Source organism: Ranitomeya imitator, chromosome 2, assembly GCF_032444005.1.
Source record: "Ranitomeya imitator isolate aRanImi1 chromosome 2, aRanImi1.pri, whole genome shotgun sequence".
NCBI classification, from domain to species: Eukaryota; Metazoa; Chordata; class Amphibia; order Anura; family Dendrobatidae; genus Ranitomeya; species Ranitomeya imitator.
The window spans coordinates 216,467,640-216,484,212 of record NC_091283.1 but is presented as its reverse complement, the minus strand read 5'-3'; the positions used below and the strand labels follow the sequence as shown (position 1 = coordinate 216,484,212).

At 45.5% G+C, this 16,573-nt stretch overlaps 1 protein-coding gene across 1 annotated transcript in view; it reads left to right on the top strand.

Moving 5' to 3' along the window:
- The window catches only part of ARL13A (ARF like GTPase 13A), a 70,208-nt gene that overhangs the window by 28,234 nt on the left and 25,401 nt on the right, over positions 1–16,573 (top strand). Inside the window, exons 5-7 of the mRNA XM_069755551.1 lie at positions 3,629–3,734; positions 6,331–6,515; positions 10,953–11,070. Coding sequence (XP_069611652.1) covers positions 3,629–3,734; positions 6,331–6,515; positions 10,953–11,070 — 409 coding nt within the window. The remainder of the gene's footprint in view (positions 1–3,628; positions 3,735–6,330; positions 6,516–10,952; positions 11,071–16,573) is intronic.

Here is a 16,573-nt window from a genome sequence, read left to right as displayed (position 1 = left end):
AGTCTGTCAGGGGTTCGTGACGCCACCTGTGGTGTTCGGTCAGGGTGACCGACGCTGCTGTGGGGTCCGCTTGGGTGATGGAATGGCAGCTGGATGGTATACCTTCCCACAGGTGAAGTATGTCCCCAGGGCTTCCCAGTAAGGTAGATGGTGATGGTGTAAGGTGCAGTCAATAACAAGGACACAAGGTTGCAGTCTTTTTACCTCTTTACTGAAGACTTCAGGATCCTCAGTCCAGAGCACGCTTAACAGGGCTATTTGAGACCGGCCGGTCCGATGGGCACATCCAGAGTTTCCTTTGCAGGTGGAAATCGTTGCCTACCACTAGTGCCTGTGTGTTGTAGTCCTACCCTGCTGAGCATTCGGAATAGTCCTCACAACTTCTGTTCTCATTCGTTCGTTCTCTACAGCTCTCTCTCTTTGGTTCCAGATGTTACTAGTTTCTCGTCCCCCAAGTATGTTATGGCTAGGACGCACCCGTATGACGGGAAGGCTCGGAGCTCTTCCGGGACCCTAGAGACGCCCCTCTCCACGCGTTGCCCCCTATGTCTTCGTAGGAGTAGTAAGGTAGACAACCAACCTATGATTAACTGTCCTGCAGAGTTTGAAGTAAGGCCTAGAGTCAGTTACTTCCGCGGTGTTCCGGCCACCGGCTACGCGCCTCAGTAGGATGTTGCCTCGGTCTCACGGCACGACTCCTACTGGTACTCCTTTGTGCTTGATCTCGTTTACACTGTCCCACAATATCCTTCCCTTCGTGTCTCTCTCTTGGATACTGCCGCGGGGTGTGCAGGCGCGGTTCCTTTACGTTCTGCTCTGTTCGCTAGGCACTTGCCAGGTTCCCATGCCTGACAGGGACCCCCCTGTGTCTTCTCCCTGCAACACCCCCTGCCACGGGATGTTGCCTGAATCCAACCCAGTCAGCTTCTGACTAACTTCCTCCCCAACCCCTAGTTTTTCCAGTGTGAGAAGTGGCCCAATAAATAAAGCCTTTTTCTCCCCCTAGTGGCCGGAGTGTGAAGTGTAATGTGTTCTGGTGATACCTGGTCAGGAGAACTCCTTTAGTGCCATCAGAGGTACCATCACTCTCCTTAGTGGCAGAGCGTCATACTGCAACGACCAGGTCTCTGGGGCGCTGCAAGTGTGCCGCAGGGTCATCAGTGTGCCGCAAGGGTCATCAGTGTGCCCCAGTGCCATCAGTGTGCCGCAAGGTCATCAGTGTGCCGCAGGGTCATCAGTGTGCCACAAGGGTCATCAGTGTGCCCCAGGGCCATCAGTGTGCCGTAAGGTCATCAGTGTGCCGCAGGGTCATCAGTGTGCTGCAGGGTCATCAGTTTGCCGCAGGATCATCAGTGTGCCGCAGGGTGATCAGTGTGCCGCAGGGTCATCAGTGTGCCCCAGGGCCATCAGTGTGCCGCAGGGTCATCAGTGTGCCGCAGGGTCATCAGTGTGCCGCAAGGTCATCAGTGTGCCACAGGGTCATCAGTGTGCCACAGGGTCATCAGTGTGCCGCAGGGTCATCAGTGTGCCCCAGGGCCATCAGTGTGCCGCAGGGTGATCAGTGTGCCGCAGGGCCATCAGTGTGCCCCAGGGCCATCAGTGTGCCGCAGGGTCATCAGTGTGCCGCAGGGTCCACCTTAGGTGACTCACGTAATCCTGGGTTCTAAACACTGTGCAACAGTAAAGAGTCAAAAAGGGTCATCTGTGTGCCGCAGGGTCATCAGTGTGCCGCAGGGTCATCAGTGTGCCCCAGGGCCATCAGTGTGCCCCAGGGTCATCAGTGTGCCGCAGGGTCATCAGTGTGCCGCAGGGTCATCAGTGTGCCGCAGGGTCATCAGTGTGCTGCAGGGTGATCAGTGTGCCCAAAGGTCATCAGTGTGCCGCAGGGTCATCAGTGTGCCCCAGGGTCATCCGTGTGCCGCAGGGTCATCAGTGTGCCACAAGGGTCATCAGTGTGCCGCAGGGTCAACAGTGTGCCCCAGTGCCATCAGTGTGCCGCAGGGTCATCAGTGTGCCGCAAGGGTCATCAGTGTGCCCCAGGGCCATCAGTGTGCCGCAGGGTCATCAGTGTGCCGCAGGGTCATCAGTGTGCCGCAGGGTCCACCTTAGGTGACTCACGTAATCCTGGGTTCTAAACACTGTGCAATAGTAAAGAGTCAAAAAGGGTCAAAAGCGTCCAGATTACGCTCCTATTCTATTCCCACTGCTCCACTGAGTTTTCCATTTTTTGCCTTTTATTAAACCCTCCATACGGGCACAGATATATGGGCCATTTTATTTACTGCTAGTTTTTATGGTCTTTGCCAAAGGGGCGGTGCTCACAGGGTAATGATGCAGAGCTGTGTGAAGACACGCCCCCAGAGAATCCTGCAAACGACGCCCCCTTCGTAAAGACCATAGAGATGAATACTAAATAAAAATAAAAAAGTCCATATTTTTGGAACCAAACTGCAGATGCAAATAAAAATAAATGGAGAACAGCGAGAATAAAGAAAACCGGACACTTCAGTCCTGGTGACAGGTGTTGGGAGGTTCCCTATCCGAGAGGGACTGAGGGAGAAAAATGAATTGATTGTATAAACAAGTGTGATATAATGTTATATTATATATCAAAATAAATTTTATTAAAATGTTTTTTTTTTTAAAGTAACAAAAACATATTTCATATATACGTACCGTATATATAATATATGACCGTAATCTATCCTGCATTGTTCCTGCGCTCGTCTCCAGAGTGGACGGAGCAGCCGCCATCTCCATACACCGTACATTCCACCTTTATTTACCCCCTATCTGACAAGATATATAATTTTGCCATCGTTTTTCTTTCCCTTCTTCCAATAATCATAACATTTGTTACTTTTGCGGCTGAGGTGTGTTTTGATGTACGAGTCGTAGATGTGGAAGACAACATTCACTTTCAGATGTGACGTACTAAAAAAAGAGGAGCAGATATTTGAAGTATAAGGTGGAATAATAAGAAAACATGGGGGCAATAATTAGAGTTTTTTTTAAAGTACCGTAACCGTTATTTTAATTTTATAAATCAATAATACACATGAAAATAATCAACTGTGTAATGGATCTTATCAGAGAGATCCGCTCCTTTCTCCTCCTGGACTGATCCTTCGGTCTCAAATTTCTTTGTTTGTGATTCTTCATGGTATTTGGCTTTGACAAAACTGATTGATACAGTCCTGTGTGGATCACGTGTTTTTTACCTGTGGATTTTCGACATCTATTGCAATTCCATATGGAAAATCGGCACATAAAACTTAGCGTACCCGCAAAAGAAATTGACATGTTGTAGATGTGAAACACTGACCGCAGCTTAAAAAAAACTCAGTGGGCAGGAGACTTATTAATATTAATCCTATCCGTTTTTTTTTTTGGGGGGGTGGGGGAAACTTGATGAAGCTTTATTATTTGTACAGCGAAAATACAAAAACTCATGGCGGGAACTTATAGTAAAAAGCAAAGTTTGCAATCGCACCATGAGATGGCAGAATGCAGATCGGTGACCTGCCGTGCACGCCGACATGACCCCCCGCATGTCCCCGTGTGATATTCCTTCTCTAATGAAAATGTGATATATTAAGACTTATTCTAGACGTTCCTTCGTTTTCAGCTTGGCAAATAAGCAGGACCGAGCCTCCGCGCTTCTACCTGGAGAGATCATTGAGTTGCTCTCGTTAGAAAAGCTGGTGAACGAAAACAAGACGCTGTGCAGAATTGTAAGTTCTGTTATCTTTATTTTTATAGATATTGAATGTAATCTATCAGCACTGGTGATGAGCGCGCTTGCTGGAATAAGGTACTGTAAGTACTCCTTGCACTAGCGGACTGGCAATATTGTGTCAAGGAGTACCGCTGTTCTACAGGGACTAAATCACTGCTTATGTTTAAACTTACAAGTGATTTTCTCTTCCCTGACCTTAAATGTTCTAAATTCATTATTCTAAATGCTTGGTGCCTACAGTAAAACATGGTGGTGGCCATGTCCTTATGTGGGGCGCATGAGCCGCTGGTGTCGGGGGGCTACATTTCATTCAAGGGATCATGAGTTCACAGATGTGCTGCCCAGATGACGGAGAAGATGCCGCCATCACTCCGTGTCCTTGGTAAACGAACAATTTTCCAACTTGACAACGATACAAAACTCTGATCTGTTGCATTTCTGAAGAAGACCAGGGTGAAAGTGATTCAGTGGCCAAATGTCTCCTGATCTTACCCCAACCGAACACATATGGGGAATTCTGAGGAGACAACTTGTCATCACTCTCCATCCACCATCCAGGCTCTACAGCTCGTTTTGAAGAATGAAAAAAAATAGATCTTGCATTATGTCGCCAACTTGGTCATTCCAGACCTAGAAGGCTTGGTGCTGTCCTTTTAAATCATGGAGGTCATACAGAATACTAGATGTAGAAGTGTTTGATGTGGGGTGTACTCATTTTTACATCAACTGATTTGAGTAAAACTGAGGATTGTGTAATCTAAGTTATATTATTAACCTTACATTCATGTTATGGGTTAAAAAATGTTCTATGAAGCTCAGAATTTTGGAAATTGTTCTTGTGCTCAGTGAGATAAAGATTAAAATCTTACTTTTCAAAGGGGATGTACTCATTTATCCTAGAAATACAGCTCTGGCAAAAATTAAGAGACCACGGCACAGTTTTATAAAAATCAGCTTCTGTACATGTCTGGCAGCCATTCTATTCCAGTGTCAGTTGAATTCCAACCAGAGGACACCTCATTCTACTTAATGTGCTTCTGATTAGGAGATCACCTGAACCAAATCTTATTTAACGAAGGAAAGTAGAAAAACCCTGCTGTGGTGTTCGCAATCCTCTTGCAATAGTACAAGCTGGATGGCAAAACAAGTGCTAGGAATATCCCAAAAGCAATAGGAATGAAAATATAACTTTTAACCATGCCAAAGGAGTTAAAAAGAAAAGTCTTGAGTGAGGAAAAGAAAGGCTCAATTCTGGCTTTACTAGCAGAGGGACACAGTGAGCGTCATGTTGCCTCCATCCTTAAAATTTCTAAGACAGCAGTCCATTACAACAAGGTCAAGCAGCAGACATTGGGGACAACAAAGCTACAGACCGGCAACAGCCGCTGTAGAGGGGACAGGTGTGATATAATTAGCCAGACGTATTATTTCAGTAGGCCCAGGAATATGAGCTATGTTCATGTGAGAATTAATGTTGACTATTATTGTCAATTGAAGTAATGTGCAATGGCTGCCATTTGTTGACTGGCTGCTAATTAGCTATTGCATCTGTCCCACTGCAGTCCTATTATTGTTCTACTATCCTTGGGAAACAAGGGCACATGATAATTGAACAATGTTTGTTTGTTAATAATGTTGATGACGCATTAGTGCTCTGCAAATATGAAGGACAATCTATGCATGTTGTTTGAACACTCCTGCAGTGAGGGATGCCCTCATTTCACCTTCCCCCAAGCCTGTGGAGGAATGCCTGAATGAGAAGTTGTGAACTATTAAAAGGAGGATCTGCCTGTGTTTAGAGAGAGACCACATTCCAGTAGCCATGAAATCATGGCTCCAACAGAAGAAATACAGAGATGCTTCATTGACCATCACTGAACCCTCAAAGACGTTTAGAGAATCTAGGTTGGGACAATCAAGTGACCTGGCCTCGTACATCAATGGACTGTCAGCTTCCCAAGCTTGCCGCTACCTTCTCTCTTTACAACGGTCAGGTGAAGGTAGATGGCCCTGGAAGCTCTGAAGACACAGCTGCTCTTATCCCGGCAAGTATACGGAAGGGTGAGACTCTGCAATTTTGCACCATCTTGGGTATTTGCTTGGACTGTTCTATGTGTTATCTGCCTGTTTTGTGGCTCAGTAAAGTATTGCCACACTGTTTTACCCTCACCCTGTGTTGTCTGAGTAGTATTGCGCCCACAGTAAGAGGAGAGCGGGCGTTCGGTGGGTTGATCCCTGGTCCATGTGGTTTCAGCTAGCGGACTAGGGCACATGCTGCCGCGTACGTGTCTTCACAAGTTGTGATGGTCATAAATGATGAGATGGTGGGCACAACAGCACCACAATGAAAGCAAGCGACGTTTTACAGAGCAAGGGCTAATCATTTTGTTGCTGCTCTGAAATTGCGGATAGGGCACTAGCTCTGAGCTTTCTGACCCCCATTGACCACTTTGATTGACATAACACAGTCATAGCTTTCGGTACTTTTAGAATGGTGCGTGCCATTTTTAATTTAAGCAATTTAAACTGAGAACTAAATGACATAAATAAGTAAATGTTTGCTAAGCTTTTTGTCTGTTTTCTTCATGTAGGAACCGTGTTCAGGAAGTGCAGACTTTTATTCCAGTCATGACTGGTCCATCCTAAAAGGTCTACGTTGGGTCTTACGATTTGTGACCATCAACTATTCTACACTCAGTGCTCGTATATCACAAGACAGTGCGGAGCAGAAAGAAAGTAGTCATCACAAGGCATCTGTGAGGCCACAAAACCACAGGTAAGCCATTGCTTCATAGACCTTACGGAGGCTCTACATCTAGGATGTACAATCCGTGACAAGAGAAAACTTTTTATATGTTCGCATTTTAAGGCAAAATGAAATGCCAATGGCACATCTACAGGGCAATCATTGCAATGATGTTGTCACAGAGCCTATACCTGTGTGATCACTGGGGGCCTTGCTGTGACTGACAGCTGGGTCCAACTGTGATGGCCTGGACTGGAGAAAACTCGGTAGTGACCATGGTTAGACAGTTCTATTTGGGCACCCCTTTCTGCCCCCCAAAAATGTTCAGCGGAATAGGTGGGGGTCATAGCTCCCAACTTTTATAAATAGGAAGAGGGACATGTATTGTGGCATGTATACAGTTATTGTACCCCTATTGAAGCCCCTTTGTGTTCTCACCCCTTTAACGGCCATTATAGAATATGACAACTCCACAGTGGCCCCAACGTAGTGTAATACCTCCACAGCGTGAAGCCTCTAAAGTGTGCCCCCATAGTTGCCCCATGCACAGTATGAAGGCATGTCAGGATGATGGTTTCCATTCAGCATGATGCCCCCATAGTCTCGCACTCAGTATGATTTCCTACAGTATGATGGCCACCAAAACCCCCACACAGTATGATGGCCCCAAAGCCCCTCACTTAGTATGACAGCCTCCACTCAATATGATTCCCCCACAGTGCCCTACAGAGTATTATAGTCTGCACAGCTCCTCACTCAGTATAATTGACAATCAAAAACAAACAATACTCACCTACCCTCACCCCCCTGGTGCACCTCTGTGGTCTGTGCAGTGTGATGACAGAGGCCCCATACAGCAGGTGTGATTGCAGCGTCATCATTGCGCCTGCAGTGTGCCGAGTCTCAGACTCACAGGTAGAGGCCATTGGATCCCTGATGCACCGTTCTATTCAATGGCATCCTATCCTGGCATATTGAGTCTGATAAAATTGTGGCGACAAGCGGGGGAACCGCTCTCCACCTGCCACACCACCTCTGGGGGCCGGGTTTCCTTTGTCGACTGTTTCCTCAACCCTCTTTGATGTGCTTGTGGGATGCCAATGAGTTGCCCTGGCAGCACTGGGGGCTTAACAACAACCCCTAAGTCTGCCATATTTGTACACCTATTACGCTATGTCACTCTTTAGTGATGTAGCAATGTATCACATGCACAGCGAGACTCATCCATAATCAAGTCCCATAATCAGATTGCAGGATGCTATTCCATCTTATATATAACTATATGGTGGCCCGATTCTAACGCATCGGGTATTCTAGGATATGCATGTCCACGTAGTATATTGCCCAGCCACGTAGTATGTTGCCCAGCCACGTAGTATATTGCCCAGTCACATAGTATATTGCCCAGTCACGTAGTATATTGCCCAGTCACGTAGTATATTGCCCAGCCACGTAGTATATTGCCCAGCCCACGTAGTATATTGACCAGCCATGTAGTATATTGCCCAGCCACGTAGTATATTGCCCAGTCACATAGTATATTGCCCAGTTACGTAGTATATTGCCCAGCCACGTAGTATATTGCCCAGTGACGTAGTATATTGCCCAGGGATGTAGTATATTGCCCAGCAACGTAGTATACTGCCCAACCCCGTAGTATATTACCCAGTCACATAGTATATTGCCCAGTCACGTAGTATATTGACCAGTGACGTAGTATATTGCCCAGACACGTAGTATATTGCCCAGTGACGTAGTATATTGCCCAGGGATGTAGTATATTGCCCAGGGATGTAGTATATTGCCCAGCAACGTAGTATACTGCCCAACCCCGTAGTATATTACCCAGTCACATAGTATATTGCCCAGTCACGTAGTATATTACCCAGTCACATAGTATATTACCCAGTCACGTAGTATATTGCCCAGTCACGTAGTATATTACCCAGTCACATAGTATATTACCCAGCCACGTAGTATATTGCCCAGCCACGTAGTATATTGCCCAGTGACATAGTATATTGCCCAGGGATGTAGTATATTGCCCAGCAACGTAGTATACTGCCCAACCCCGTAGTATATTGCCCAGTCACGTAGTATATTGCCCAGTTACGTAGTATATACGTGGCTGGGCAATATACTATGTGACTGGGCAATATACTACGTGACTGGGCAATATACTACGTGGCTGGGCAATATACTACGTGGCTGGGCAATATACTATGTGACTGGGCAATATACTACGTGACTGGGCAATATACTACGTGGCTGTGCAATATACTACGTAGCTGGGCAATATACTACGTGGCTAGGCAATATACTACGTGGCTTGGCAATATACTACGTGGCTGGGCAATATACTACGTGGTTGGGCAATATACTACGTAGCTGGGCAATATACTACATGACTGGGCAATATACTACGTGACTGGCCAATATACTACGTGGCTGGGCAATATACTACGTAGCTTGGCAATATACTACATGGCTGGGCAATATACTACGTGGTTGTGCAATATACTATGTGACTGTGCAATATACTACGTGTGCTGTGCAATATACTACATGGCTGGGCAATATACTACGTGGACATGCATATTCTAGAATACCTGATGCGTTAGAATCGGGCCACCATCTAGTCCTTATATTATAACACAAATAACAGGATACACCCAAGGGAGCAGAAATCTGCGGCCAAACAGGGCACCAGCCTATCTCCCTGCCAGCTCCATCTTTTCTCTCTCCACCTTCACATTTTACTTTGGCGTTCTGGATCAGTTGTCTGGTAACTATGTGGAAAGTTGTGGTTGCATCTTGTTATTTGGTTGCATCCTATTGTGGTTCCATCTTATTATTTGAGATTCCCCATGTTTTGCATTTTACTGCTATAATAGAACGATTATATAATGGTGTCTTATTGTAGCTCTGTCACATTTTTCACTGCATTTATCACACTGTTCACCAGCATATTAACCTGATGGGTTATGCGTCTTTAGAGCGGAGGATTTTAATGTTTTGCCTTATCTGGGTGACACTCGGCCTCTTTCTTTCATTCCATGTTTTGGAATTTTTTAGTGTTTTTATTTGGCGTAGTGCCCTGAGTGTATTACCTATATGGAGGTATTACACCTTACTTTGCATGTATTTATATTTTTGCACCGTTGTTTGTTGCTGTTTCCTATACACACTGAGGCTCCGATTCATCAGCGCCGGCCATTTGCTCTCTAGTTTTGGTGAAGGATGCGCTGGAGCAAGTTTCTGCTGGAATCCTGGTGACAAATGGTTGATGATTCAGGACCCGAGACTTTGTACAATGTTAGGGCTCGCTCACACTGGCCAGGGCATAACTCGGATAATTGCTGTGAGATATTTCATAGGACAGTGTTTGCTCCAATGTTCTACTATGGGGCATTGCCGACTAGCATCTATTTTCTCATGCCGCGTCAGTATGTGCATATTGGATGGTGCAAGTCTATGGATGCAGACTCACAGAATGGAGAAGATGTAGAATTTACGTTCTCCATCTTCCCCGCACCTAAGTATTTTGTTACAAGGTATATGCCATTGGTATCAGCATTTTATTCCTTGATATGTTTGATTGTAACTTGTTCAGGCCAAGCAACCTGTGTTATTGATGTGTCAAGTGCCCATCATTTCTTTTTCCTCTTTTTTTGTGTGTTTTTATGTGGTTTTGTGTAAGCTTCATGCAGAGTTGGCACTCAGGAGGGGGCAAACTAAGAAATGCCCAGGGCCATCATTTCCAAAGGGGACCCCCCTGCAAGACACCACCCAACTGAAGCATCGGTGGGCTATCAGTCTATGGGGCACCTGGCTTTACAGACCAGAAACTACACTGATAATGCCAGCCCTGCATTATCAGTGTAGAAGGACCACTGGTGACATCAAGGTCACATGAGAAAAGGTCCTTCACCCTGGAGGAGAGGCTGGAATGCCTATACGCTCTCCCTATGTATACAGCATAGAGTGGATATAGCACAGACTAGCTATAGAAAAGATTGCGTATCACACAGACAGTATACAGCCTTAAAAAGGGAAAATAAAAAACGCAAATGTGTTTCATCCTAGCGTTTCTGCACTAGAAAAATGCGTTAAAAATGCTGCATCAAATCTGCATTAAAACAGCATGAAAAAGGGGAAAACACACAAAAAATAAGTAAAGAGGCAGAAAAAATGCAACAATCAGAGTAGATTGCTATTGTGCATCTTAGTGCAGACACTTGAAGGAAAATACAAGAAAAAAATGCAGCGTTTTGTGCATGTGGACACGGCCTGAGTGTTTACTGCTTTGCATTTCTTAAAACTGATTTTAATGTAACCTTACATAAAGTCTCCTTTCTTCTAAAGTCTTCATAAAGTCTCCTTATTTCTAAATGAAAGAAAAACTTAGAAATGAGTTGCTACTGTATATGGAATAAGTTTTCTTATATTTTTTTTCTTGTTTTCCAGCGATGTGTCAGGATCCGCCATGACTCACGACAGCAGCACCGAGCTTGTGAATTACAAACATGCCTTTCCAGGAGGCAAGAGACGACCTCTAAAACCTATCCAAAACCTGCTGACACAGGTACTAATGTTATGATGATGTTGCTTGGTTCTTCAATGGAGCTGTGGGTGTTCCTGGGTGGTGAGACTTTAAATATCTGTTTTCATCCAACAGCAAAGAGGGTAATTACAGTCATGGCCGAAAGTGTTGGCACCCTTGAAATTGTTCCAGAAAATGAAGTATTTCTCTGAGGAAATTATTACAATTACACGTTTTGTTATAAACAGGTTTATTTCCTTTGTGTGTGTGTTGAAAAAACACAAAAAAAGAGAGAAAAATAGGCAAATTGGAATTGGGCTGGAAAAAAATAGTTGGCACCCTCAACGTAATATTTGGTTGCTCGCCCTTTGGAATAAATAACTGCCATCCATCGCTTCCTATAACCATCCACATGCTTCTTACACCTCTCCGCTGGAATTTTGGAGCTCTCTTCTTCTTTTGCAAACTGTTCCAGGTCTCTCACATGTGAAGGCGTCTTCTCCCAACAGCAATTTTAGGATCTCTCCACAGGTGATCAATGGGATTTAGTTCCGGACACATTCCTGCCACTTCAGAACTCTCCAGCTGTGACCACTAGTCACGACTCACTGACAAGCCACGAGGCTGGGTAATCAAAATGTCCATGGTCGGAAGCCAGCGGGGTACATCATAGAAAGAGGGGTGACACAAAAGAATAGTCAGGTCATGGTTCAGGGGTCAAAATACCAGGAAGACAGCGGATCAAGAAAGGGGTCAAAGCAAACGGATGGTCAGAGTACGACCCTATGTCAGGCAGCAGATCAGAGAGCAGAGCAATAAGGCACACATACATTAGTTAGTATGAAGCTACTATTGGCACTAGCCTGAGGCAGAAAGCTGGATAAATAACCAGATAATTATGCAAACGGGAGACAGATGGATGAAGCTCAAGCAACACCCTAAAGGTACCTTCACACTCAGCGATGCTGCAGCGATACCGACAGCGATGTCGATCGCTGCAGCGTCGCTGTTTGGTCGCTGGAGAGTTGTCACACAGACAGCTCTCCAGCGACCAACGATCCTGAAGTCCCTGGGTAACCAGGGTAAACATCGGGTTACTAAGCGCATGGCCACGCTTAGTAACCCGATGTTTACCCTGGTTACCGTTGTAAATGTAAAAAAACAAACACTACATACTTACATTCCCAGTGTCTGGTCATGTCCCTCGCCTTCAGCTTCCAGCACTGACTGAGCGCCGGCCGTAAAGTACAGCGGTGACGTCACCGCTGTGCTCTGCTTTACGGCTGGCCGGCGCTCACCAGTCAGTGGGAAAAGCTGAAGGCGAGGGACATGACCAGACATCGGGAATGTAAGTATGTAGTGTTTGTTTTTTTACATTTACAACGGTAACCAGGGTAAACACGTGGTTACTAAGCGCGGCCCTGCACTTAGTAACCCGATATTTACCCTGGTTACCAGTGACGACATCGCTGAATCGGCGTCACATACGCCGATTCAGCGATGTCAGCGGGAGATCCAGCGACAAAATAAAGTGCTGGACTTTCCCCAGCGACCAACGATCTCCCAGCAGGGGCCTGATCGTTGGTCGCTGTCAAACATAACGATTTAGTTAACGATATCGTTGCTACGTCACAAAAAGCAACGATATCGTTAACGATATCGTTATGTGTGACAGTACCTTAACTCCGATTTAACTGTCATTTATGACTGCTCAGCATGCCGCAGCATCCGATTAGACAGCTAAGCTGTCCATCAAATACTGACAGCCCAGCCTTCCCCTGGTTCTAGATTGGACAGCACACAGTAATTTACTGCATCCAGACACACAAAGGTGACACCAGCGCTTTGTTTCCATTTATTTCTGGGGATTCCTGAAGGATGTTTAGGGTCATTGTTGTGAATTCTGCTTTTGGGTTCCCTCCAGTGGTTGTAGGTGGTAATGCAGTTGACCCTGAGTTGCAGTCATGGTCAGGTGTATCTGCTGATTGCAGTTCTGACTGGGGTATTTAGGTGTGCAGGATTCATTAGTCCTTGCCAGTCGTCCATGGTTCAGGGAGGTTTAGGATCTTTGTCTGGTTCCTCCGGCCTTGCTGCCAATTCAGCAAAGATAAGTGTTTGTTTGTTTTTTTCTGTGGCACACATGCTGTGTGCTTAATAATTTTGTGCTATTCATTTGTTTCTCTTGTCCAGCTTCGATTGTGTCAGTGTTTTCTCAGTCTTGTTGGATTCTCAGGAGTTGCAGATATACGCTCCACATCTTTAGTTAGATGGTGGAATTTTTTTGTATCATATGCTGTGGATATTTTTTGGAAGGGTTTTAATACTGACCGCTTAGTATTCTGTCCTATCCTTTCCTATTTAGTTAGAAGTGGCCTCTTTTGCTAAATCCTGTTTCCTGCCTGCGTGTGTCTTTCCTCTACTACTCACAGTCAATATTTGTGGGGGGCTGCCTATCCTTTGTGGTTCTGCTCTGAGGCAAGGTAGAATTCCTACTTCCATCTATAGGGGTATTTAGTCCTCCGGCTGTGTCGAGGTGTCTAGGATTTGTTAGGCACACCCCACGGCTACTTCTAGTGCGGTGTTAAGTTCAGGATTTGCGGTCAGTACAGTTTCCACCAACTCCAGAGAAAGTTCCATGCGGCTCCAAGGCCACCAGATCATAACAGGTCATTGTCCTGATGGAAGATCCATGACCTAGGACACAAACCCAGCTTTCTGACACAGTTCACTACATTGTGACCCCAAATCCTTTGCAAATCTTCACATTTCATGATGCCTTGCACACATTCAAGACACCCAGAGCCAGAGGCAGCAAAACAACCCTAAAATATATTTGAACCCCCATCATATTTGACTGTAGGTACTGTGTTCTTTTTCTTTGTAGGTCTCATTCCATTTTTTGGTAAACAGTAGAATGATGTGCTTTACCAAAAAGCTCTATGTTGGCCTCATCTGTCCACAAGACACGTTCCCAGAAGGATTTTTGCTTACTCATGTACATTTTGGCAAACTGCAGTCTAGCTTTTAAATATCTCTGTGTCAGCAGTTGAGTCCTCTTGCCATTGTGTGCCACTTCATTCTCATGTGAACAAATAGTTTGCGCTGACACTGGACCCTGAGCTTGCAGCACAGCTTGACTTTCTTTGGAACTTGATTGGAGCTGCTCATCCACCATCCAGACTATCCTTGCAATTTGTCATCAACTTTTCTCTGCCATCCACATCCAGGCAGATTAGCTACAGTGCCATGAGTTGTAAACCTCTGGATTATGTTGCTCACTGTGGATAAAAGAACATCAAGATCTCTGTAGATGGACTTGTAACCTTGAGATTGTTGATATTAGTAAACAATTTTGGTTCTCAAGTCCTCAGACAGTTCTCTTCTTCTCTTTCTGTTCTCCATTCTTAGTGTGGCATACTGTTGTGAATTCTGTTATCGAACTCCCTCCTGTGGTCATGAATGGTACTTTGGCGAGTTCTGTCCATGGACTCCCTCTGGTGGCTGTGAGTGGAGCTGCTGCTTCTGAGGTTCCTTCCACAGGTGACGTAGGTTATTCTTTGGCTGGCTGCTCTATTTAACTCCACTCAGATCGTTTCTCCATGCCAGCTGTCAATGTTCTTGTACTAGTTCAGTTCGCTCTTGGATCTTTCTGGTGACCTGTCTACTCCAGCAGAAGCTAAGTCCCTGCTAGTTAATTATTTGTTCATTGTTTCCTTGTCCAGCTGGCTTTCATGATTTTTCCTTGCTAGCTGGAAGCTCTGGGATGCAGAGTGGCACCTCCGCACCGTGAGTCGGTGCGGAGGTCTTTTTGCACACTCTGCGTGGTCTTTTTGTAGTTTTTTGTGCTGACCGCAAAGATACCTTTCCTATCCTCAGTCTGTTTAGTAAGTCTGGCCTCCCTTTGCTGAAACCTGTTTCATTTCTGTGTTTGTGACTTTCATCTTAACTCGCAGTCAATATATGTGGGGGGCTGCCTTTTCCTTTGGGGAATTTCTCTGAGGCAAGGTAGGCTTTATTTTCTATCTTTAGGGCTAGTTAGCTCTTAGGCTGTGAAGAGGCGTCTAGGTCGTGTTAGGTACGCTCGACGGCTATTTCTAGTTGTGTGATAGGATTAGGGGTTGCGGTCAGCAGAGCTCCCACTTCCCAGAGCTTGTCCTGTGTGAGTTTAACCATCAGGTCGTTCCGGGTGCTCTTAACCACCAGGTCCATAACAGCACACACAGACACACAATGCAAAGATTGAGTCAACTTCTCCCCTTTTTATCTGGTTTTAGGTGTGATTTCCATATTGCCCACATCTGTTACTTGCAACGGCAGAGTTTGAACAAGCATCACATCCTTGAGACAAAGTTGTTTACCCACAATTTTGAAGAAGTGCCAACAATTTTGTCTGGCCCATATTTGGGGGTTTGATGAATATGTACAACTAGCTGTACTACCCGGCTTCGCTCGGGTTAATAACTGCTGTTAGCAAAATAGAATGTGTTAACAAAAATGTATTCATGTCTGGAAGCCTTGCTTCCCTCTCCTCAGAAAGTTCATTGGCCCTTGAGGAAGGAGATCTTGTTTTCATGTCTGCAAGCCTCGCTTCCCTCTCCTCAGAAAGTTAATTGGCTCTTGAGGAAGCAGCTCTTGTTTTCATGTCTGCAAGCCTAGCTTCCCTCTCCTCAGAAAGTTCATTGGCCCTTGAGGAAGCAGCTCTTGTTTTCATGTCTGTAAGCCTCGCTTCCCTCTCCTCAGAAAGTTTATTGGCCCTTGAGGAAACAGCTCTTGTTTTCATGTCTGCAAGCCTCACTTCCCTCTTCTCAGAAAGTTCATTGGCTCTTGAGGAAGCAGCTCTTCTTCTCTTATCTGCAAGCCTCGCTTCCCTCTCCTCAGAAAGTTAATTGGCCCTTGAGGAAGCAGCTCTTGCTTTCATGTTTGCAAGCCTCCCTTCCCTCTCCTCAGAAAGTTCATTGGCCCTTGAGGAAGCAGCTCTTATTCTCTTGTCTGCAAGCCTCGCTGTTGTGAATTCCGCTCTTGGGCTCCCACCGGTGGTTGTAAGTGGCACTTTTGTGAGTTCTGCTCTTGGGCTCCCTCTTGTGGTTTCAAGTGGTATGGCTGCTCCTTGGATTTAGCTGTCAGCAGCTGCTTCTACTAATTGTCTTTTCTGCTCGGCTATTTATGCCTGGCTCTTTCCTTCAGCCAGTGCCACTTGTAAATGGTTCCTGGTTGGATTCACATCTCTTTGGATTTCCCTGTTATCCTGACCAGTTCTGCAAAGCTAAGTTCTTGCTTGCTCTTTTCTGTCCACAGATTGTGGACTTATCTGTTCTGTGCTTTCTATGTTTGTCCAGCTTATCAGTATGAATTATCTCTGTGTTGCTGGAAGCTCTGGGAAGCAGATTTACCCTCCACACCTTTAGTCAGGTGTGGAGATTTTTGTAATCTCTGCGTGGATTTTTGTAGTGTTTTATACTGACTGCACAGTATTCCATCCTGTCCTATTTATCAAGCTAGACTGGCCTCCTGTGCTCATCCTGGTTTTTTTCTGTGTATGTCTTTT